Source organism: Apaloderma vittatum, unplaced genomic scaffold (assembly GCF_000703405.1).
Source record: "Apaloderma vittatum isolate BGI_N311 unplaced genomic scaffold, ASM70340v1 scaffold9980, whole genome shotgun sequence".
NCBI classification, from domain to species: Eukaryota; Metazoa; Chordata; class Aves; order Trogoniformes; family Trogonidae; genus Apaloderma; species Apaloderma vittatum.
The window spans coordinates 27,940-53,371 of record NW_009692866.1 but is presented as its reverse complement, the minus strand read 5'-3'; the positions used below and the strand labels follow the sequence as shown (position 1 = coordinate 53,371).

At 38.8% G+C, this 25,432-nt stretch overlaps 1 protein-coding gene across 1 annotated transcript in view; it reads left to right on the top strand.

The window, feature by feature from the left end:
- The window catches only part of LOC104269786 (piezo-type mechanosensitive ion channel component 2-like), a gene marked incomplete at both ends in the record, with an annotated part of 60,122 nt that overhangs the window by 9,395 nt on the left and 25,295 nt on the right, over window positions 1-25,432 (top strand). The window contains 6 exon segments of the mRNA XM_009872068.1: window positions 12,767-12,929; window positions 19,073-19,201; window positions 20,298-20,336; window positions 22,142-22,280; window positions 22,668-22,816; window positions 24,838-25,074. Coding sequence (XP_009870370.1) covers window positions 12,767-12,929; window positions 19,073-19,201; window positions 20,298-20,336; window positions 22,142-22,280; window positions 22,668-22,816; window positions 24,838-25,074 — 856 coding nt within the window.

Here is a 25,432-nt window from a genome sequence, read left to right as displayed (position 1 = left end):
TTATCTCAATGCACCTTTAAAAGCAGTAAAAATGAGCTGCGTAGCTACAGTAGCTGTCACTTTAATACTTATTTTGTCATTTTATTTAGTAGAGATTAACAGATGTGTGTTTTGGGATGCTGGAATTGCTGATGTGACGAGGCTGATTGAGAGGGTAGAACATTACCTGAAAAATCAGAACAGATCTGCTTAGTTTAGGTTCTTCTGTGCCACCTAGAGGTCAAGGTGGGAGGTACTTCTGTTGGGCCACTCATAGATTCTATTCTCTCTGCAGAGTGTAAAGCTTGTCGTTAAAAAAGTTGCTAACATTGATATTTCTGGGTTTGAGTTCTCAAGTTGACAAAAAATGTACAAGTTGTTTCTGATCCATAAAAAATGTGTTGTCTCTGAGTAGTAATGCATTCAGATTGCCACTGCGTTGATTGATTTCAGACTAAATGAGGTTAAACTGACCAAAACAAGCTTAAAAATTCTCAAGTTAACTGTATCTTTCAACTGAGATTTGTATCATCCTTTCAAGAAGCTTCAATTTAAAATTCAGGACTTGTGATCGTAAGAAGTGACTGAACAGTGTGACCAGAAAGCAGTTTTCTTGGAAGGTATGGTCTGAAATCTGTTGAATTTATATATTTTGTCCTGAAACTTTGTGGGATTCTGCAAGCAAAGTACTTTACTTCCCAAAATAGGGTACTGTGATAACATAACCCTATGTATTTGCCATAGTGCTATTAGTAAACATGAAGGGATCGATCTCCTATGACGTTTCAGATGTACTGTTGTGGCTTTCTGGCTCTCTGATGTGCAGGTAGAGGTGACATAAACACAAACACATGCTGAAATGCCATCCAGTGCACAGACTGAAAAATGTATAAGGTACTAAAAAGTCTGAAGTGTGGCTGATGTGTCAAGGGTAGGCATGTGAGCGGCAAAGCTTGTACAAAGCTGCCTCTGCCGCTGTCAGCTTTTCTGCTCTAGCACAGTCCACAGTGGAGAAGCAGATGTTGAAGGCAGAGCCCTAAGTGCCTGGACACCGTCATCCTAAATAGCGCAGGAGGACTGGTGTAAATAAGGCTGATCCTGCCCTTCATTTAAGAGTTACCTAGTTGCATAAATTAACACCGGTTAACTACCAACTGATCTCTGCCAAATAAAATGTCCACGCTTGTTGAAATGGGCATCTTGTGTGTTGACTTGCTGCCGTATTGCAAAATTGGTGATTTACAGAAATGGGAAAACAATAGCAAGAAGTATCCATTTAAAAAAAAATTTGGAAAATATCATATTTCTGCTGCAACATACTTGGCACCTGAGTTAACAAAAGCAAGTCAGTGAGCTAAAATGATTTTAGAAATTATGCACACAGTGCCACAGCCTGAAAAAATATGCAATAATATGTTTGCCATTTTTCAGATTGCTGCCTCCTTTCTTCCTCACGTTGTTTATTTTGGCAGAAGGATGTAACTGGGCCAAAGATAAGGCCTCGCCAACATGAAGAAATAGGATCTGTGCAGCAATATAAAGTTTATCCTGAGTCAGTAAGGTTATTCATGTCCAAAACTGTGCTTATAAGCATATTCATTTAAAGATCCAATAATCCAATGGAAATTAAAACCTATGTGCTCTCTTAGGATTTTGAGTCTGTCTTGTATTGCTTGTAGTTTTCAGACAAGTGGCATTCAGAATAGTTTAAATACAAATAGTGTGATCTATGGGAGGCAATTGTCTTCATAAAGTGAGATAAACCTGAAAATTGAAGGGAGTGTCATCCACTTCCCAGTGGTACATTACTTCACATGTTAAATAAACAGGAGTTTGGAGTCACACAACACATTGCTTTGCTGCAGTCCCAGTGGAGAAGTCTAAGGCTGTCTTCTGAACAGGAAATTTTCATCTGAAAGATGTCTGTAAATCTCTTTAAGCAGGACTTTTAAGTAGGTTTTACAGTGATTAGTAATAAGCTTACTTAAATGACTCTCATTTTTAAAGGGAGTGTTATGTTGCCATTTGCCACAGATGGTAGATTCAGAATATCCAGTTTGTTTTCAGATCTATCCGAGGTGAGTCCAGTTCAAAGTCCTCCATTTGAACTTTCCTGAAAGCTTTGATCTAGATTCAAAATCTGTAACCCAAATGCACTTTTAACCATTCTGATAGCGCTGTCTAGAATATCCAATTGCGACTGGAGAACCAGTGGTGGAGTTTCCAGTCAACTGTAGCAAGACCATCTTGGAAACATTGCAAAACTACTTGCTGTTGTGAGATTTCCAGCTTAGTGTCTGCCACACAGGCATTCGGAGATTCATCCAAAGGGAATTCACTTCCTTCAACGCTTTTTCAGAGGGATTCCTTGGAGATTCACTCATCAGTGGGCATGTAATAAATGTCCATGCTGTACTTACTTTATAGAAGAGTTGATTAAAAATGGTTAGCTCAGGTTTTGGTGGAAGTCCAGTGGTGACAACAGGGAAGTCAGCGAAAACATAGCTAGCTTTACTATGGGGAATTTGTAGCCGTTGGTGGTCTTTGCGTGGTTATTGATACATAGTGCAGTTCTTTAAAATCAACAGATTCTTGTTTGTGCCAAGATTTACAGGCAATTTGAAACTCCCTAGCCCTCCCCAGTCTGCATGGTGGTGGCTCTTCATCCCCACGTCACAGCTGTCAGCATTTGCCGTAACTGCAGCCCTGCACCAAGTGCCAAATTTACCCTTGGAAGAAGCAGGCACAGCTTTATTCATGTCACTGGTGTTGCACCATTTACATCCTTCTATCTTCTGCTGGACTTGACAGGGATGTAAGCTGAGAGAGATGTTAAGAACTTTTTAAAACAGCAGGCTTCTGCATGCAGGAAAGACCCACTTCAGAGCCATGTTTTGCTGCAGCAGTGAGCCCAAGGCCGGTGGGTTCCCTGGCAGCCTGGCCAGACCAGCCCTGGCCACACGTGTTTCTCGTTAGTGGGGAGGGGCCCAAACCATGAGCGCTCTGTCCGGAAACTAAGCATAAGCTGCAAACATAAAAATCAGTTGCCATCGCGTGACATAATGTTGGCGAATTGCCACTTCCTTGCTGTCTTTTGCCATCAAACAGCCGCATGTTACTGTAAGAAGAGCCAAAGGTGCCTCTTTCTTGGGATGCATTGAAATGTCAGGGTGCGAGGCACAGAGGGAAGTGACAAAGAGTTTAAAGGTGCTTATGTACTATGGTAAACTTGCCTGACAATTCTGATTCGACCGAACTGGGTGTGAAATTGCTTTTATAAGAAAGACTTCCAATGTTTGCATCCATGTAGGCAGCTGATTTACGTTGGAGCAGCACACCTACACTAACAGGAGCTCTGCTCGTGGTCAAGGGAAGCTGGATGACTCCACTGCCCCATACACACTGTGTGGGTGCTTACATGTATCTGATTCTCACACTGATGCTTGAACACAGACTCCTTGCCCATCACAGACTGTCCTGTGTGAACATGCAGAGGATGACTGTGAAGAAGTAACCCTTTAATTTTCTTCCCATATCCTTTAAAGAATACAGATCTGCACGCTACAATCATTAAGCGAGTGCCTGAAAACAAGGACAGAAAAGAGAAACAGAGACATCAAAACCTCTCTTCCTACCAGATTAGGATCACTATTACTTTGTGGTGTTAGGAGATGTGAACTATAATTAGCAAATTTCTCAGCATTACAGGCTTTTTTTTACTGTTTTTCTGAGGTCAGTTTGCCAGCATTTATTTTCATACTCTGGCATGCCCAGAAATTCTGATGATAAATATTTAGCACTTACAAAGCTCTTCGTGTTTTCAGCTCAGTATATCAACACTGACAAATGAGTCATCCCACATTACTCGGGGGTGGTACAAAAGGCAGTCCTGACTAACCTCAGTCAAGCACACACCAGAGAGCTAGTCCTTGTCTGTGCGAGAAGCAGTCTGCATCAGTTTCTCTAAACACTTGGAGTGGATGTGCTTAATCTCTTGTTTATGTTAATTTAGCTGAAGTTAGGAACTTGCTGATAAAAAATGAGTAGATCAAGTACAGTTCATAACCAGTTTTAAATCATCTGTTATACAGCTTTGTGTTTGAGTTGGGCATTTTCCCCACATTTCCCAAGCCTTGTTGTTCATTATATTTTTTTTCTCATATCTTGCTATTGTATTTTCTTTTTCTGTTTAAAACAAACGGGAATCATAGCTTGCATTTCTGCCTTAGTGCATTCTCTGCTAAAAAGAATATTTTCTTTGCTCATATTTTTCTACCGCAGAATCCCTTAATTTGGGTATCAATCACCCTTGCTTTTTTTTCAATCCATTTCACCACCAGCTGAGTAAGTGGAAAATCTTTTATCCTCTGCATGCATCACTGAACCAAGCAGACTGTCCCAGTGTGGCTGAAAAGTATCATCATTCCCTTTCAGAGGTGGAAAATACCCTAAAGAAAAGGTAGATGAATTGCATAATCCCCCTCTAGATAGACAGAGCTTGGAATAAAATCCAAAGGTTTTGGCAGTCAGTGTCCTTAGGTTCCTAGACCACAGCACAAGTTAGCTCAAAGTTAAAAAGAGTATGAAGCTACATTTTTAAAACAATTTATGTTTTTCTGCATATGATATTCTACGAGGTAACAGTAAAGCTCTTAAACTGGCAGGCAGTCCCATGGTTGGGTGTTGTGCTGGCTCACTTGCACCTCCTGCTCAGGTAGTACCACCCTGCCAAATGCTGATCCTCACCAGGCTTACTTGAGCGTGGTCCTCTTTCCTTTCCTGAATGATTTCTGCTATACACACAATGGCCTCGCTGCGTAAATGCATCAGTCCTTCTCCCAGCGCATGAGCTTAGGACAACAAGGCCATCTGTGGGCAGTGCTGCCTGTTTGAGTTCTGGAAGCCGGCTGTCCTCCCTTCACATCCCCTGCTCTGCCTGTGTGAACCTTTCTGAGGTGGGACTGTTGGCTCCTTTCCTTTCAGCAGCTCTGCCAACTGACTTCGAAAAACCAATAACCTCAGTTACTAATTGGCACAGAAAAACGTCATTAAGCAGTGCCTCTTGCACTATGCTGAGGTGTCCAAGCTCACCCTCTGGCAAGCGGAAGCCTTTGTGCCCGTGGATGTTTCTGAATGTGCCTTCAGTTTTCACTCTCCCACTTTGCACATGGCTCCTTAGAAACCTGGACTTGTTTTCTCATTACTTCCATCTCTTAAGTAGAAAGTGCAACTAAACATTAAAATTTTTTAATTTTATTGGTGTGGTTTGAGTGGTGTCCTTTCCTAGGAAGTGCTGTTCAGTAGGAGCTGCTTTTTGTTCTCCTGTACAGTTGCAGGGAACATATGTGTACATGAGGAGGGGGAGTGGGTGGCAAATCACTGCACCTAGTGCCAACCAGCTTTTCCTTTTTCATTCTATCGTCCCAGCAACTCTGCCTCAGCTCCTGCAGCCTCGTGCTCCTTGAGTTGCCCCTGGTTTGTAGCTGAAACTGTTTGAAAAAAACACCCACAAAAATAAAACCACTTACTATATTTACAGTAGCTTTATTTTCATGGCTGGCCCAACCCTAACCCACGACACAGAACAAACATCTACCGAACTCTGTACCTGCCCCATGAGCCAGGTTGCTGCTGTCTGTTCAGTGACACTACTGGTCCGGGTGAGGAAGGATCATGGTGAAGAAGACACTCCAGCTAAGGTATCAGGCAGGGATCCTGAAGCAATTTCTGCGGCAGCTTTATCCCCATTTGACCTTCTTCTTGCCATCTTATCTGGTGGTTCTCCCTCTGCCAGATGCTCAGCTGTCTGATTAGGATGAAAACATACTGGAGTTGCTGCCTCAGCATGTTTCATCAGCAGCTCTGGAGGTTCCAGGAAAGGTCTTCAAAGGCTACAGCAACATTGCTGCTTTTCTAGCCTGAAGTGCTGAAAAGAGCAACATCGCTATCAATGTTCACCACAAAGTCAGAGGACAGCTGTGCTGTGTCATGGGTAATGAAATAGTTTGGGGATCCAGAGAGAAAATCACTGATAGGATAAATCTTTTTCATGTGAGGCTTTTGAAGATGGGTTTTGCCTCCAGTAAACAAGAGATTAATAGAGCTGCATTTACTGTTAGTAGTAACAGTGAGGAATTATTGCCTCTAAAGCAATGAAAGCATGCTACGAGCCTTTGGAACAGAAAGTCAGTACAAAGCTCAATTATTGGATGAAATGTTGTATATAGCTCACAAATCTTTATGTTCAGACTTAAATTTCCCTAAGGGCAACTGCTTTATTTCGGATATATGAAGTATTTGAATGTCTGGGATTTGGTCTTTTTTTAATGCATGTCCAGTCCTTAACAGCTTCCAGTCACATAGACAAAATTCCATTATCTGGTTATAGAGCAGATGCTATTTAGCATCCTTTTCTAAAGTTGTTAATTCACTTGAGAGCAAAGTGATTTTATTGTGGCTGCTTATATGGTTGTTTTGTCCTCCCTGAATTAAGATTTGTGTTGTATTTGCAATCTTTGCAAGCTTTTATATAATTCACAGCCCTTAAAGCTATCTTTTCTCCTCTATAGCTTCCTGGATTAATGGCTCATGATTTCTCTTTGTCCTCGTTATATGGGTGATATTAGTGCAGAGTTTTAAATTACTCATTTTTTTCACGAGCTTTCTCATGCAATAGATGTACACTTGAAATTAGTTTTCCTTTAAAAGAAAAGTCGCTGATATTCAGAAGAAGGTTGGGAGATATACCAGGGCTGGTTTTTTCATTGCCAGGAAAGCTTTGATCCAATAAATGCTATGGAAACCAAGACTTGGTAGAAAAAAAATGTATATAGACATCTGCTAAAGAGCTATAGAAATATAATGGCATTAAAGCAAAAGTTAGAATGTTCTACTTACCCACCAAGCCTGTATTCACTATGTGTATGCCTGTATTACAGCATTGTGATAGCAACACTCTGAAGGAGAACACTTATAGACTTAGTCTATGTTTTCAGATATTTTCAAAAAGCTATTAACTGTTAAACTGAAATTTATCATAATACTTCTCAACTCAAACAATCAAATTCTTGTGTTATTGTTAATATGTCAGAGTTCCACTTAGCCAAGTCTGAACCAAAGCAGGGTCCTAGTGCTTTTGAGTGCTAAAAATACTTGCAATGCTTTTTAAAGCTCGTATCTTTCCGAAATGAGTAACTTTAATAACTTTAGTCCTTCTGTGGACTGAGGTTTGTGTCTGGAGTACCTCCCTACACAGTTGTCCTGCTGAGCTGGGGAGACGTTATGAAGGATCAGCTCCTTCCCTGTGGAATGTTGTAAATAATATAATTTGGAAAGACAAAGGCAAATTTTCCCATTCATTCTTTTTGTCCCTTAAAAAAGCCATGTGAAACCGAATGCCTCCTACTCATCTTAACCTTAAATCTTTGGGACGCTTAATGCATTTCAGCCAGCTTTCCCACCTCTCTGTGTTCTGCTATTTCTGTAAAAATGTTGTGTCACTACAGCATGCTCTGGAGCAGTTGCCCCAATGTGGTCTGACTCCCCAGCCTGTAGCCTAGAGAGGGAACAGCCTTTTGGAAGGCAGGGATGTGCCTGGAGGTACCACAGGGCTGGCTGAGTCCTTTCCAACAGCATAAATTTCTTGGAGCATACAGCCAAATGATATACTGGGAGCAGTAGGATGGCTCACAGGATTCCCTTGGAAGAGACTTTACAGATATAATTTTATGGATCATAATTTGTGTGTAGTTCTGCCATGCAAGTACAGAAAACTCAACAGGATGACTTGTGTGAACAGGGGACTCCTGACTTTTGCAGGGAGCTGTGTAGGAATATTTTCTGTATGATAATTAATTTTTTAATTCCTTCCACTCCTTCCCTGCTCTTCTCCCCGTGATGTCTTCAGATTTGACAAAACTGTGTGCCTTCTTTAAGTCAGTGTTTGTTAAAAAGGTTTCACTGTTAGGGTGACAGAGCACTGGAATAGGCTGCCCAGGGAGGTTGTGGAGTCTCCTTCTCTGGACACATTCAAAACCTGCCTGGACGTGTTCTTGTGTGATCTACTGTAGGTGATCCTGCTCTGGCAGGGGGGCTGGACTAGATGATCTTTTGAGGTTCCTTCCAACCCCTGACATTCTGTGATTCAAGCAGTGCTTGGAGTTTGGAGCATAGTTCTTTCAGTATTTCAAGTACTTCTCTTCATGAATCTCTGTCTTCCGGGCTTGGCCTGTGAAACATGAGGTTTTACCTTTTCTTCCTGTATGTCAGCTTTCTTTCCCCCAGAAAATGAAGATTTCTACCACAACCACCACCACCCTCCCCACAAAGGCTGCTTTTTCCCCTCATTTCTGGGGATTTGCTGTTGTTGAATGCCTCTCTACTGTTTCTTTTCTTGCTCTCTCCTCTACTCTTCTCCTACTCTTGTATTTCTCTTCCCTTTTCTTTTATTGTTTGGCCACTTTTAGCATCTCTGTTTTAGGGCTCAACTATTCAAATGTCAGTCAATCTTGATATTCCATTCTCCGACCCCAGATTTGCAGGCACCATTCCACTCTCCTTCTGTGTGAGGAGAGTGAAATAAATATGCAAGAGAAGATATCCAGATGAAATACAGATTTAGATGGTTCATAAAATCCAACACAAAGTCAGAAATTCTTTAAAGATGGATTCTTCAAGTCCAACCCAGCACAGTGCCATTGTTATGAATAACCACCCAATATATAGTGGCCTCAGCAAAAAAAATCTTATAATTATAAATACTAAATCAGGAAATACAGCTCCTGAAGTGGCTTGATGCAGACTTTTTATTCAAACTGTAAACCTTGTGTGAGCTCAGAGAAGATACAGGGAAATGACTCCTGCTCTGTTGTGTAGTGGAAAGTAGTATGTAAAGTCATGCACAGATTCGTAGGAAGATGGAGCAACTGGAAATCTCATCTAGGCAAAACTGTTGTAGAAACTAAATGTGGTAGAGAAGATTTGCTATCAGTTGAAATCAAGATTGGATGCCTTTGTAAACTATAAACTGTAATTCAACCACAGGTTGTTTGTTCAATACAAGAATTATTGTGTGTCTTACATTGTGCAGGAAGTCAGGGTTATTACTTCCTGGCCTTGGAAATTATGAAGCAAATCCTGGTCTGAATTCAACTCCTAAAACATCAGTGCATGCAGGATCTGAACTGACAAATACATTTTTACAAAGAAAAGTTTTCTGATCATTTTTACTGGTGGCAAAATTCACAGACCTAGCAGATCTGTGGTTTCTGTGTTTGATAATTCTGTATATGAGACATATATTTGTTTTTTTGTTTATGTAACCATTTTTGTTCATATTTAATACCATGACTAATTACTGATACCAGTTCTTATACTCTATTAATGTAATAATTAAATAATACATGCTGGAGAAGTTTTAGTGATGCACATTATGCAGTAATAGAACTTATGGTCACAGCTTAGAGCTTTGTCAGAGTCACAGAAGATGAAAGTGCATCTGTCAGAAAAATTATTCACAGATTCAGTAGGAAGCTTTGCTGGGAAAACAAGCTTATAGAGTAGGAGCTGGACAAAAACATACCACCTTTATTTTAAAACTGTTTTTCACTGTGTTATTTCAGAGCATTCCTCAATCAGACAATCAAGTTCCTCTTGGCCCTTTATGACTTCTAAAATTTTCCAAATGATTTCTGCTCTACTTTTTTTTTTTATGAAATGCATTTTTCAAAATACTAACGGGGACTTTGAAAAACACAATTCCTGCTTCTTTGCAAGAGTAGAAAGATTAATCTATTACATCTTGCAAACCTCCAGTGGTTTTTGATGTTACATACAGTCTTTTGAAAAGCAAAGTATTTCCAGTAGTAAATGGTCTTTTGGTACTTGTTCTGTTTATCTTCTGTACCCAGGCATGGATACTTGTCTTGTTTGGCATCTGTTTCGCCAACTTAGGACTCATTCTGACTTTAGTGACTGTGTATGTGTGTGTTGGCTAAGTCACACTAAGATCAGCATTGGGCACAAATATAGCTGATCATGATCAATACTGAATGAAGGTCTTTGTGGAATGAAGCATGCAGAACTGAGTAATGCTCTAACATATGTTGCTTGCTGTAAATGCTTATACGTTTTATGGCAGTCATTCCTGTGTATTTAAAGGCTTTGAATAAGAGAATATAGCTCTATTGTCTCTGAAAAATGTTCAGCAACAGCAGTTTTCACTGGAGATAATGATGAAGGATGAATATTGAATGAGTAGCAACTTGTTCTAGGCCAGAACAGACAGAATGAGTGTTCCCAAGATGACAGTGTATTTTGAATTTGATAGATAGGGAAAGTTATTTGAGTACTTTTGTGACTAACAAGTCTCAAAAACCAAGGAGAATTCAGAAATGAGAAGCAGTTTCTCTAAATTCATGAATTATGAGACAAAAAGAAATGGGTTAAATAAATACGTTGCTGGTCAGGTGGCAACTAAGAGGGAAGAGGTGCATTGTCACTTACCGTGTACTTAGTGAATGCAAGACCAGAAGGGAGCGGAATTAAGTCCAGTAGTGTAATGTGTGGATAATTTGAAGCAAGCAAATGAAACTAAGAGAATGAGAAATTAATTAAAACATAATGCAATTTCCTAACACGTAGGATTATGTAGAATGTTATTTTTTAGTGGAGATAAGACTAAAACACATTTTTGAGGCTTTAGTTATGGTGCGTTATAAAAGATAATATAGGAATGGAATATGTGATACGAAGATCATGTCTGCATGGCAGAAAGGTCCAAGGACCTTCAGGAACTTTCCCTCATTTCTGTAGGAAATACTCATTACTCACTGTCAATGGAAAGGCTTGTTAGCTTCATTAAGAATTGGATTCCAATCTGATTCTGATATGTTTATTAAACAGAAATAGAGTGATTTGTACTGAATTTACATAGAAAAGCGTAACATGAACCAAAGAAGGAGAGATGTATGGATAAGCAGAGGCAGAAGATGAAACTAATGAGAACTCAACAACCCTGATCGTTGAGGGGCAAAAATTATAAGTCAGTTGGCAGAGAGGAAAGCAGACAAAACAAGCTGTTCCCCTATGCTGATAGAAATATGAACAGAATACAATCCAGCGTGAATTTCAGTCAGATGGAGCCAAACCGTAACACCAGCCCCAAATGTGCTTGGATGCTATGGAAGTCTGAATCTGGGTCAATTCCAAACACAGCTCAGTCAGCTCCCTTAAGTTATGACAGTTTATTTTGTATGCAAGATATTTTTTTCCTTTTTTCTTTTCCAACCATGGATCCACCCAAAAGCTCTGAGAAGTCTTAAAGTTTATAGCCTTTGGCTTGTGTTGACAATCAGAATGAAAAGTGCGCACTGATAAATTGTTTAATAAAATGCTATAGAGCTCTAGTTCTGGCAGTGAATAGTATTATACCCATGCCACAAACCCCCAGTGAATGAAAATGTATAACTTCTACTTTTTTATATTCTTTTCACTTTACAGCATCCAAAGGGCAGATTTCAGGCAGCACATCCCTGTTGAATATCATACTTATTCTTTGTATTCATTCACTCTTTCATGTTGGATCTTACTAGGTAAAGGAAGAAGTAATCTTTTAGACATTTACTATTTACGATTAAGTCTCCTAGCAGAACAACTTTTTAAAAAAGTGTATTTGGTTTACTCTTTCAGAGTAACAATAGTTTGGGATTTTTTTGTTATATCAAGAAATAGTTCTCCTTTAATGTCTTTTATAAACAAATCTGTTTCTTGTAAAAATTGAAAACTCTCATGCACCTTGTAGAAGCTTTGTCCATAGAACAAAACTGTATATAGTGAATACTGACATTTGCCACTGGTAGCTGCATGCCCTAGCATTGGAACTCTGCAAAATATTTTACAAGGAAAGAGTCAGATTAATTATGAATTCCCATTAGTTTTGTTTGAGCATCTAACACATCTACAAAGCATCTAACTTTTATCTTGAAGTCTTGTGGGATTTTTTATTCATTTATTCTTAAGAGACTTTTCCAGAGTAAGTTTCTTCCTTCACAGAAATATTATGAGATCTCATTTTTTTCCAGAAATAGTCAAATATCTCATGTCATTGATATTAATAGTGCAACTACATTAATGCTAATTATCAAATTAATTTTACTTCTTTTTTTTCTTTTTTTTTAATCAATGATTCGATTGTCCAGAACAGTTGCCTTTCTGAATGTTTTCCTTATCTGTTCACAACAGCTGTGAGATTAGTGGAGCTCTGTATAAGAGTTTGCATAATTAGATGGCAATTTATTAATAGTAATAGCATTTTTAAAAAATAAAAAATCAGTACACCGTTCGATGTGCCAAGGAGATGTACTTTACAGCTATGTCCTGGCGGAGTGAGTGGAATGGTGTTGTATGTCAGTTCCCTAAATCACTCTGAAATGTCATGTTGATGTGATTTGCCAAATGATTTTTTTTCCAGATTTTTTTCTCCCGTTTTTCTGTAGCTCTGGGCCTACAGGGTGCAGGTCATTTAAAGTTTTCACATTGGACATGGTAGATGTAATTATATTATGCTCCTATTTTTTGTGTTGAAAACCAAGTGCAAAATCCATTCCTTTTCACTAAATACGTGGAATGAAAATATTCACTGCCATTTTAAATAGTGACACATGCTATTTCTGAACAGAGCAATTGGTATTATAGGTAAGCAAAAATTACCCCCAGAAAAAATAATTTAAATATTGTAAGACGTGATGTTTATTCTCTAACTTGGTTTGGGTTTTTTTTATATTCACAGATTGTTCGGCGTCACTTCTCTTACGCAGACGAACTGCTCAAGCACTTGGATGATCATCAAAAATCAAGAGTTGCATTGGTATCACCACGCTAATCCAGTCTTACTGCTGGTGATGTACTACACCCTCGCAACTCTTATCCGTCTCTGGCTACAAGAGCCCATTGTAAGGGTAACTTCCTTCTCTTTTTTTAGCACTAATGACTGTGACACTGGCCAGTGCATTTACTTGCTAATAGAGGTGCAAACATTCAGGAAAGTTAAGGGGAATAGACAGCAAGTGCAAGAGAAAAAGGAGACAAAAGTTCAGTTTTTACTTTTGGTTTCAGAGGGAAAAGGGAATACAAGAACCTAAAGGTATCTTAAAAGCTTAGAAACTGGAAGTACAAAAAGGACAATCCTAAACATTATTTATTTTAATCTCCTGATCCTCTGAGGCTTGACGTGAGTTTCAGAGTTCAGATTTAGCAGTGCTGTAAACCACAAAGAAAATGCTTATGACTAAGCTGTGAATTAGTGGAGCTTGTAGTAGCAAGTGAAAATGTTGAAGATTTTCTTACTTTAAGGATTTTTCTTCATATAGTGGATAATGTAACAGTTTAACCTTTAAAAAGGCAGATAAAATACATCACCTCTGAATTGAGATGCCTGATACTTGGAGTTCACGTATATTGGGCTTCATAGTAGAAGTTGAATGATGCCAGAACTGTCAGCTTGAGTTATTAAAAATCATGTCTTTAGTTTCCAGAAATGTTAAGATTGGCTTTTCTAAAGTCAGAAGGCTGTGGTCCTGTGCCATCCAGCATTGTGTTCTTTTAGGGTTTGAGGGGGTTTTGGTGGGGGTCTTTTTCAGCTAGGGCAGCTGGAAACTTAGTTTTTTCTTTTCTTTTCTTAAGTGAAAGCTGAGATTTCCAGATAATAATGTGATTTTAGCATTGGAGCAGTAACTAAAACTTCACATCTCACAAACTGTGCAGTAAAATCATGAGAACAACTCACAGAGGAGTAACCACATGTGAAATGCAGTTAGTGGAAGCTGTGTGATCTCAACATCTCTGGGAATTCGTTTCCACTACCCAAGTTGTTTCCATCCAACTTTCACCATCTTAAAGTTTGGTGTTGGGTCCAAGTTAGTTGCTGGGCTTTTGCAGTGGAGAGAAATGAGCCTGCCTGTCTCACAATAGAGTTAATTCTGAAAGTTGCTCCAAGGACTAGAGAAGACGAACTGTATTGGACTCCCCTGCACTTCTTTATTTTAGACTACTTGTGTTGTCTGAGATGGATATTCCCATAAGACATTAAAATCAGTCTCTTGGAACTAGAAACAAGTCCAATTAGAGATGCTTTCCAAGCAATTGAGCTAGAGAGACTAAGTATTAAAAGAGATTAATTTAAGAAAAGTTGATATCTCTCAGACCCATGGCTGCATAAGTCTTGGCACTCTTGTGGGAATTCCAGAAGCCAGGGGAATGTTTCTTTCCACTGCAGGTAAATGGACACTTAAAAAGAGAATATTGTGCAGAACACAATACTCATGCATTAATGGTTATTTTTGATGCACAGGATGTAGAGATGTATTTTTCCTTAGAAAGAGATGCTGAGATTTGCGAAATTTACCATATTTTACACACTTGCTCCTTATAGCTTTTTGTGTGTGTGTCTGTGTGCATTTTGTTTTGTCTTTAGTGGTGCCATAGATCAGTAATTAATCTTTCTCTGCACATTGCTGTCAGGTACACTCTCTCTTCTTAGAAATTTTGTTCGAAGAATCTCTTGAACAAAACCTGTTTTGTACATAATGTGTCTGATAGATTACGCGTAAGAAAATATTTATGCAGTCTAAAAAGATGTACATAAGCTAATTATAACACTGGCATAGCAGATTCTAAAAATGGAGTAAGACACAGAGACCTGCTGTTTTGTCCTTCTTGTGTGAATTTCATCTTGGGATCCTCCTGTGGACAAGGTTCCCGCTGGATTGAAGCAGGAGTTGTCTCTGAGACAGATGCTTTTCAGAATATCTCTGAATGCTGCAGCTGAATTTTACGTATCTGGAGTTTCAGGGTGAAGTCTTTGTGCGTGCGCCGCAGTGTGTCATAGCATGGCACGCGTGAGATTTCAGTGTATGATCTCTGTGTGGGATTCTGTGTGGATCTTACTGAGGCAAAACACCCTTGGCAGTCAGTGGAAGTTTTGCTTTCCTTATGCCTACTCTTTTGGGTCCTGATCTGTTCTAACATTGAGTCTTATGAAATTCTACCTCTGCATGTAAGAAGAGGCAATCTGTCTCTGGAGATTTCAGCTCACAGTTGTAGCTGCTAGTACTGAGTATATGAATAGGGCCCATTCATTCTGTCCAGTGAGTGGTAAGGAATAGTAAAGAAGTCAACTGAGTTACAGCATTTTAATGTAGAGTTCTCTTATAGAAATTTTAGAACTCGTTGAATTAAGAGGCATTTGAGAGTTGCCCAGGTAGTGGAAGAACTAGAATTAGACAAGTCCAAGGACTCTTTAAAGTTGTAGTCATATGAGTAGTGCTGCATTTTCTTCTGAGAAAGAAAACAGATTTCCCACCATCCTCTGTAGTCTCTTAGGCTAAAAATATGTTACTAAAATCATTGTCTCTTAGATCTTTTGGTATTGTTTTGTCCCTCTGGTGCCAAACTAAACGCTGTTGATAAATAGTTCTGTATAGTCCACGTTTATATTAAAGTTTTAGATGGCAATAACAAGTATTTTAAGCACAGAATCAGTTTATTTCATCTTACAGTTTGGCTAGGAATGCCCTTTCACGATCAAATATAAATGCACAGTCATATGTGAAATGTGCTACTGTTGCCTCTGAGGTACAACTAAATTAATAACCATTGTTTATTTAAGTAAAGATTTTTTTTAAAAAAAAAAAAAGGCCATACTGTTAGGATTGGAATGGAGAGAGTTTCAAAACCAGCTAGCGTGTTTGGATGTCCAGTTCCCATGGGTAGCTTTGTAGACCTCTGCCCAGCATCCTGATTTATTCTTACTCCATTGCATCAGCTGCTTTGCATAAGCAATGAAAACACTCACCACAGGCTAGTTCCCATTAAAAGCATAATTTGGGACCTTATCTTTGAAACACCTCAAATTCAGACAAAAAGCATGAGATATCTCTTTGTTGGCAGTAGGTGGAGTTTAAATAAAACAGCAAGTACCAGGGCAGATGGATATTTCTGCTGCAAACCAAGAGTCAACTTAGTAAAACTTCATTTGAACCAGAAATAGTATCTGCTAAGTAGAGAGGACAAAATAGGCAAGTGAAAAATTTTAACTCCTTACAAACGGACTGTTCAAGTTGAAATAAAATATGAGTTACTTGACTTGACCAGTTGTTTTGTAGTTTGTACATTACTAAAGCTGATATGTTGTCTGTATTTTGGCTGTAGCTCAGCAAAGTTCCTGAACCTCCATGGAAGTCCTACTGAAGTCAGTAAGACCTTGCCCCAGGTTCCAGGTTGCACAAGCACTTGTGTGCTTTCCTGAATTGGAGTGATTTTATGAAACAAGACCTTACAGATGTACAAATGAGAATTTGGCTCAATATTCTAAACAACTGATACCAGTGGAGGTTGTGATGGGGAGGGAAGTAGAGTTTTAGTAATTCTTTGACTTTAGTAATTCAAAGTTTGCTGAGTTTTCCTAACTTCAACAGCAGTGTAGAACCCAACTCAAGCATTTTTCATTTCTTATTAGAATCACGTGTATGTATATTTAGTAGTACAGCATTTGTTTATGTAGGAAAACAGGTTTTTTAAGGCAGTACTTCAAAGCATAGGTGTGTCTACCTTTCAGTCCTCACCATTCCTACTACTTCTGAGATAAGCATCCAGGCATTAATGGATGGCAGAATGGAAGAGCCACTGCTTTTATTATTCCATAATATTCACTTTATGCTCTTGCATCCCTTCCTCTGAAATTCTGAGTACTTATTATTTCCATCAGAGCCAAAAATCTAAAAACCACATGAAATCTTGGGAGGAGAGGAGAAACCGGAAAGCTAAGGAGGTAGATAGGGCAAATACTAATGAAAACAAAAGTAGGGTCAGAGTCTAAGATTCAAAATGAGAAATTGGGCAAAGGCAGAGAGTGGACTAACTTCAGTAGTGGTAACTTCTTGCTGTTGATAACCCAGTGAGCCAGTGAGTCCTGCTGAGCAGCACCATGCTGGAGATGCTCACAGCTTTCACATGCAGTCCACTGGCTCCAGAGCACCCTTCCTCCCTCTAGCACCACATGGTTGAGCTTCCTCCTCTCACTGGTATCAACAATAAGGTTTTGCTTCTTTGTGACAGCTCAGAGGTTCAAGGGAGAGGTTCAGGATTTCAAGAAAAAGCGGCATAGTGCAGGAAGAGGTCTGGAGGAGGCCGAAGAGGACCTAGTATCACTTCTGTACCTGTACATAGGTCTCCCACTTGTCACTGTGCTATAACATCCATGTTAAGTCTATCTGAAAGGCTCCTATCTCTGCTGGGCCATGGAATTAAGATGAAGTTAGGACCTGTGTGTTAGCAATCCTCCTCAATTTAGTTCCTGCCACAGAAAAAAAAGTAGAGAACGTGGGTCATAGACAATCGCAGAGAGATAGAACAGCCCAGATTGGAAGGAACCTCTGGAAATCATCGCATGCAACTTCTTGTGAGAGTAGGACCTCAGATTAGGTTGTCTGGGGCCAATTCTTCAATGTTCTCAGCAAAGGCAGCTATTGCCAGTGTTTAATTGTTTTCACGGTGAAATATATAACTTTTTATATATTTAGAAGGCCTTTCCCTGAAACAAATTATGCCCTTAGTCTCTTATCCTGTAACTATGCCTACCTGTGAGAAGAGTACATTTGCCTTCTCTAAAACTACAGTTTCAGTATTGGAAGACTGAAAACAAAAAGTAATACCTGTATCCTTCACCTTCTCCAGCCCTCTAATCATCTTGGCAATTTTCTGATGGACCATCTCCAGATTTTCTGTGCCTTTCTTGAACTGGGGGATGCCAGAACTGAATTGCAGGTATAGCCTGACACTTGCCAGGTACAGTGGAACAATCACATCCCTTGATCTGCTGGCAGTGCTCTTGCTGATGCAGTCCAGGACATGTTTGCCTTTATTGCTGCCAGAGTTCACTGCTGGCTCGTGTTCAGCTTGCTGTGCACCAGCACACCCTGAGCCTGTTCCACAGAGCTGCTTCCCACACAGCCTTTACTGTTCTGTGGGTTTATTCCAGATGCAGGACTTGGTTTTTTTTAAACGTTATGCATTCTTTGTTGGCCCTTCTCTAGCCTATCTTTGTATGGTGGCTCTTCCTTCTGGCCCATTTATCTCATCTCCCAGTTCAGTGTTATTCACAAAATTTGTGTGGGTGCAATTCCATCCAGATAGTTTTGAAGATACTGAATAGTACCAGACCTCCTGCCAGTCCCCAAGGATCTCCACTCATGACTGATTAGCATTTTGACTTTGAGCCTCCATTACTCTACCTTGAGCAAGACAGTTTAGCTAGTAGTTCTCCACCCATCTTGTGGGCCATCTGTCAAGTCCATATCTTACCAGCTTGTCAGCAAAGATTTTAGTGGGACATTGTGTCAAAGATGCTAAAATCAAGGTAGCTGACATCCACAGCTTTCCCTTCATCTACTCAGTCAGTTGTTTCAGCATAAAAAGCGATCAGATTACCCTTGGTAAATCTATGTTTGCTTTTTCTGGTCGCCTACTTGTGAATATGAGCACACAAAGAGGCATTTTTATGACTTGACTCAGAAGCCAGACTATATGAGCCTGGATTGATGACCAGCACTGACTACTTTGTTACGTATTGAGGCATGAATTGGTGAGCTAGGTTGAGCTTTAACAGTAGATACATATGCTCAAAAGATTTTGATCTTTCCAGTTCTTCAGTTGTTTTGTGGAGCATATATATTGGCAGATGAGAAGAGTGAAATTTCTTTCAATACACAGCCTTGAAAGTTAAACACCTGTATACTAGTTTATGGTATGACAATAGTAAAGTATTATGTGGAGATCTGTGTAATTCTGGTGTCTTATAACTGTCAGAAAATATGTTGGCACTGAAGGATTAGCAGTTACAGAAAAGTTATGTCATCATTTCTGAAAGTGTCATCTCAGTAAAAGTCATCTGTCATAGATCGATTGCATTAGACACTAAAAGAAGTTTCAAAGACATACTTTGGAGACGGAACATCAATTAGGGGAAAATTTAAAATCCTCTGGTAAGATTGTTATTTAGAGAACTATAACTAGTCTTGTCATTTGTATTGTTCAGCAGATGCCTGACGAAGGGAAATCTGTTAGCAGGGAAGATGACAAAGAAATAGCCTGCAGTCCAGTTCCAATGACAGCGGAGAGACGGCGCAGTCTGTGGTATGCCAGCCACTATACAACTGATGAGAGAAAGGTAAGGCTGGAGGGACAAGGGTCTCTGCATCAACTATGTTTGAGTCAGTCAGTTGATTTTATCATAGTTATCATAGAAACTGAGGGAAACAGAAGTATATAGGTTGCAAGTAAGAAGATATTCACATGTGATTATGTCAGTCAGATAAAATATCAAGGCTGTGCGGCAGAGTAGCAATATATTTTGTAACAATTAATAAAACAAACCCAAGAGCCATTGTAAGGAAGTAAATGAAGAGCATGCTCTAAGTTTTCAGCTTCTGCGTTTAAGAAGTTTAGGGCCAGGCTTTTGGCATGAGGCCATGATCTTTGTGCAAAACAGCTAGAAAATCTGTCAGGAAGATAAATCCTGATGTAAAGATCTGATCTGCCTTGTAGCTACTAATTAGCACTGTCATTGGTAATGGGAGACTGCCAGCTTATCTTCCTCCAAGGATGCTGGTGTTCGTGTTGGATATTTATAGCAGGGCAGTTAAAGCTGTTGGTGTAAAAGCTCCCAGGAAGGTCCAGCTTTCTGTCACCTGTCCTCACCAGCTGCGTTGCTGGTGATATTGACGAGTTGCAGTCAAATCTGGGATATACAAACACTCTGCTGGGCCACCTATACTCAAACCCAAAGAGCTACACCATGGTAATAGTAATGGTAAATGAGCTGGAAAATGAATGAAGTGTCACATTTTATATTAATATAAGCACTTAACTGGAAGTATTTTTATAATTACAGTAATTCTAATGATCATTTAAAAACTTGGTTTTTAAGCGCTGGATCATTAGAAAGACATTAGAAAGCAGTTAATCAGTATAATGCTATACTGATTAATTCTTTGACCTAGTATTGAAAATTTCAGTGCAACATTCTCAGTTTTTGTTTAGAATTCACAAGAACCATGCAGTAAACTTATTTCAATGCCATGGCATACTAATCATTTTGTGGAGCATAGTGTACAATTCTGCTGACTTTTTAGGAATTCTTTCTGAATTTCCTAGTACAAATCTACAAAAGTCAGCAAATATGCATGCATGTATTCGAAAAGTTTGACTTATTAATGCTTGAGCCATGCTTCTTTAATAATTTGTCCTTGCATTGCTTTTTGCAGCTTCTGTCAGTGACTCAAGATGAATACAAGCCATCGGATGTTAGTATACTACCAGTATTTGTAATTTTGTAATTCTTCTTAATGTGTATAAATAGAGATTACACTGATATATACAGATCAAACCTTAGCTTACATTTTTTAAAGTTATTTATTGTTGTTGGCCTGCCATTTACACTATAACCTTGATAAACCTAAATAACATTGGGTTTTGATTCCTTAATGATTGCACTGAGAAGCCCCTGGTTAGCCCTAAAAATTATAATTTGCAATTAATCTGCTTGTCATTGTACCAGCTGGCAAAAGGTCTTTGCTATTTCATTGAGTTTAAATAAGATATCAGAATATGCTTTCTAATGCAAGCCATCTTTAAACTTTGTTTAGCTTCTTTGCTGTACTTTTGTCTTTCATTCATGTTGAAATGCTGAGGCCCTTAAAGCATGACTGACAACACATGAGTTCAATTTGCAGATTACAGAAAACCCAAGTCTTTGTTTGAACAGACATCAAATGATCCATTCATCTTGACTGCTGTAGACCCTAGCAGACTCTGAAAGCACAAACGTCTCCCCTGTTCAGCATACACGGAGGAATGGAGATGCACATGAGCTTTGGGAGCAGCTGTAACCAAATCTAAATGTGCTGTACAGCCTATGCTTGGTGTAGCTGCTGAGTATAACTAAACAGAACCCGGATACTATTCTGTAATAGTCCACATGTGCCTGTGCATAGTTTCAACAGGCAAAATACACTCCTTTCTAACAGCCTAAGCAAAAGCCAGTAATCAACATGTACTACCATCAGTAACCCATTGCATGTGAATTTCTGCCAATACCAGAAGTATTTATGATTGTGGTTGCTTGAGCCCTAATTCAAACAAGCACAAGGGCTGAAATGTAAGGCACAAAAGTAAAACAGTGAAAGAACGTTGAATTATTACTACCAAATGGCATAAATGTGGCATCAATAAAAATAATTGCCGTGACTGGTTTTATTAGTGGCAACAAATGTAGATCTCGTTAGTAATAACCCAAAATTAAAAGTAATCTATAACCATTACTTTCGTAACTACTGGATATAGTTAGATGTGAACTAAAGTCTAAAAATCTCATATTAGTTTGCCGAAGAAGGAGGTTGAATTTTTGGTTACAGCTTTAATTTAAACTTGGGAGATGTAATGATACTTTCCTAGCTTGACTGTAAAAAGCCAGTTTAACCTGGTAAAGGCAGGGTATCTGAAGATGGGTGCTACTGAGCTACTGTTTGTGCACTGAGCCACATGGTCAACCTCAACCTTCCCCAGCTGTGGATGTGTTAACTTAGTCCACCTTTATGCTGTTTTTTCTTTCAACTTAATTTCATAGCTAGGACAGGTCAAGAGCAAGCAAATAGTCATTTACTATGGCTTAGATGACTTCTTTGCTTTTTCTTGTGGATCCACACTTTTATTTCTTTTCAGACTGCTTGTGTGTAAATTGAAGTGCTACCTAATGCAATGTGACATTCTCGGAATTCGAAAGTAAACCTGAAATGTTTTTTAAAAGAAATATTTACAGAAGTTTAAAGTTGCAGCAGCATTTTACTGTTTTCTAAAGAACTTCACTAAAACAAAATTGTAATTCTATTGATTTTCATAAAAAGCTACCAACAATTAATTTTTGAAGTTGTTACGCGCTACTTTTGCATGTGACCTAACTAACATCAGTTTCTTTGGGAGGAAGTAACTGCAGTTATTTGTTAAGCTCCTTTAGCTTTGGCGATCCAACAGCAGGGGAGCACAGAAATAGGAGTCTCATTCTCCTAAGAGCCACCCTAAATTGCAGTGCCTCTCTCCGATGTCCTGGCAGGTGCTGCTGGTAACAGTGAACGGGAACCCTGCTGACTATCACACCATCCACCCCGCGCTGCCATTAGAAAATGGCCCGGCCAAAGCAGACATGTACTCAACACCACAGTACAAGTGGGAGCGTTCGGATGACATGTCAGGTAGTGAACTGCCTGGGAATTACCCTTAGCTCCATATTTTTTTTCTTATTCTGTATCTCGAGTCACTGCTTCTAGCATTTATTTTCGTCTTGGTAAGTTCTTTGGCCTGTTGGAGTTAAATAATACAATGATTTTTGATATTTTTTTAAAAGGGCAATTTTGTAAACTGGACATATACTATCCAAAATATTTTGCTAACCAACACAGTGATTGCAGGTTTTGTGTTGCTTTACTGTGCTCAAATGAAATTTTTCTTTGGCTTCCATCTTAAGCTTGCTGTAGAGATATCCATCAGAGTGATTACAAGTGAAATCATTTCAGGAGAGAGTGCAACTGCTACCTTCAGACCAGCATGAATTGCAGATAAGAATTTCTTTTTCTACTTAGAAAAGGAAGAGGAAGAGGAGGAGGAGGAGGAAGAAGAGGAAGAGGAACCTACTCAGGAGGAAAAAGAAAATGTTAAATTACATGCCCTAGTCTCCGTGTTCCAGTTTATCATGAAACAAAGTTACATTTGTGCTCTGATAGCTATGATGGTAAGTACTGGCAAAAAAACAGCAATGAAAATCTATTAATTTTACAAATAAATGTGTCTTTTCAATGTTTTCCTAAAAGTAATCTCATCAATTGGTTTTCAGTAAGAGTTTGCATCAGGGTTAGAAAATATCAATATGGCATCTGAATCATTTTGGGTCCGTTTTAGGTTATTAATGCATAATCCTGGTCTGTTATAGACCTATAAATCACAGAATTGTTGAGGCTGGAAAAGACCTCTTAGATCATCAAGTCCAGCCAATGATAGGGCAATATGTGGGATTTTGGTTAAAGCATCACATTTCCAGGATTGGGAGCCCCAGGTTTTGTTGTCTGTTGATTGGCAGAAAACCAACGGGACTCAATTTTCTGTTGATTCCTAAGCTTCTGCATAAGCAGACTTTTCATCCTTTTGCTCCACTCAGAAATTAGGGTAGAAAATTAAAGCATTTCATAGCGATAAAGTAAATTTTAAAAGTATAGTTCCTATTCCAGACTGAAACATGCATCCAGTTACTCTCTGAAAAGAAAAGCTCTATAAAGCCCAATTTCCTATATTGACATAGAAAGTTCTCAAGGAAAATACAACTTAATGCCAAGCAAGATTTTGCTATTGTTTTACTTACCATCTTTATTCTCTTTCTTATGTTGTTCCTGGCTTTTAAGCCCGCTTGAGGCAAATACCTTGAGCTGCGCTGTCACAAGTTTTCAGCATAATGATTAGATCTCTCTCCATATTACCGGTGCAAGCTTTGGCTTTACCGTTTTGGAAAAGTTTCAACTGTGATGAAATTGACCATAAAGCTTTGTAGCACAATTTTGCATTCAAAATGGTAAAACAGATTAGCTTGGCTGCTTTTTGTTTACGTAAAGTTTCAGACTTTATTTGCTATCCTTTAACAGGAAAAATTTCTCAACTAAATTAGGCAGACTCCTTGTGCAGCATCTGGGTTTGATCCATTCCAAGACATTAGCAAGTAGTTTTCACATTGACACAATTCCTCTTTTTCCTGTATTTTAAGCTCACGTGCTTCATATGATCTGCTTTTCCTTTTTAATTCTTTAAATTAATTCCTTTAATATCTCTCAAAGGAGAAGATACATTTGAAGAGCTTTCTTGCAGTTTAATACTGAGACACTGCTAGCTTTTTTCTTAGTGCTATATCCCTAGTCTATGTGACCCAAATTAATTTATGAATTTATTTATAGTGTGATCTGATATAAGTTCCACTTATACCATAGCCAAAAGCATCTCAGTTTAAGTTATTTTCTTATACAGGGATGGAGAAGTAGCACATTGGTGTTTTTTCACATACCCTTAAAAGATGTTATTTCCAAGGGGACTGAACTAAACTGATTGAAATATTCTTAATGTTTCACATTTTTCTGTTTAAATTGAGAAGGAATATAAAATGCATTATTGACAGTTATTCCACAGCTGTATCAGATATATATATATATATATATATGAGTTTAGTCCTAAATCGATAACATAATCTTAATTAGAAAACACTTAAAACCCCAATCCCTTTCCCTGAGTGTTTAATAGAGCAATTTTCAGTAACTGATTTATGCAACTATAGAAAATACTCTATAGTTGTGAGTATTTCAGGTAATCTAAGATGGTTAGTGCAGGCTATGTGTTCTTCAGGTTAGGTATGTGCAGTGTGTTCATACCGTAGTTTTCCATTTTAAATTGATACCACAAAAGCTAGCACAGTATGGAGTTAGCATAGTTTTGTAAGTCTCTCAAAAGCCTTGAGTGGCATAGTGGTTGAATATGTTTTGCTCTTCCTACTCCGGATTCTTTGCTGCTGGTTTTTTCAAGATGGTCTTGTGTGCCCAATAGTTGGTCTGTTTTTCATCTCTTTTAGTTTGGTGTAATGAGAAGCAATGAATCTGCTTACAAACCTTGCCAAGGTGATAGAGAAGCATAAGTTAAGTGTAAGTAAGTGGCAGTAGGCATCAGTGTTGTTCCTGAATGCATCTGTAAACATTTTTTCCTCTTTCCTCCTTCCACAAGGCGTGGAGTATCACATATCACAGCTGGTTGACTTTTGTGTTACTGATTTGGTCTTGCACATTGTGGATGATCCGGGACCGAAGGAAATACGCCATGATCAGCTCACCATTCATGGTTTTCTATGGAAATTTACTGCTAACATTGCAGTATATATGGAGTATTGAGCTCAAGAATGATGAGCTTCCTCAAGTGTCTGGTTTTTTAGAAAGAAAGGAACCTGGGGAGTTGGCATCAAAGGTAGGTGTTACAAACAGCTGATACTTATTTATGAAATGACAAAATACATTGTGATAAAAAATGTGAATCTCAGTCTCTAACGGGAACGAGTCCTCAGTATTCAGTATAATCATATTCAGTAGCAGCTCTACAATAAAGGCTAAGTCATTAAAAATAGTGTTCAGAAAGTTGCTTCTTGCTTGTTAAGCTAAGGTCAAATCAAATGTTTCAGACCTCTTTGCAGATTTTCATGCTAATTCGGCAGAAAATTCTTACTGGCTGGAAATTACTAACTTGTTTGGTTTTATAAAATGTATTCAAAACTAGATGTGGTTTGATTTCTTAGATTAATGACCCTGGAATGTCAGGTCTGTCTCTG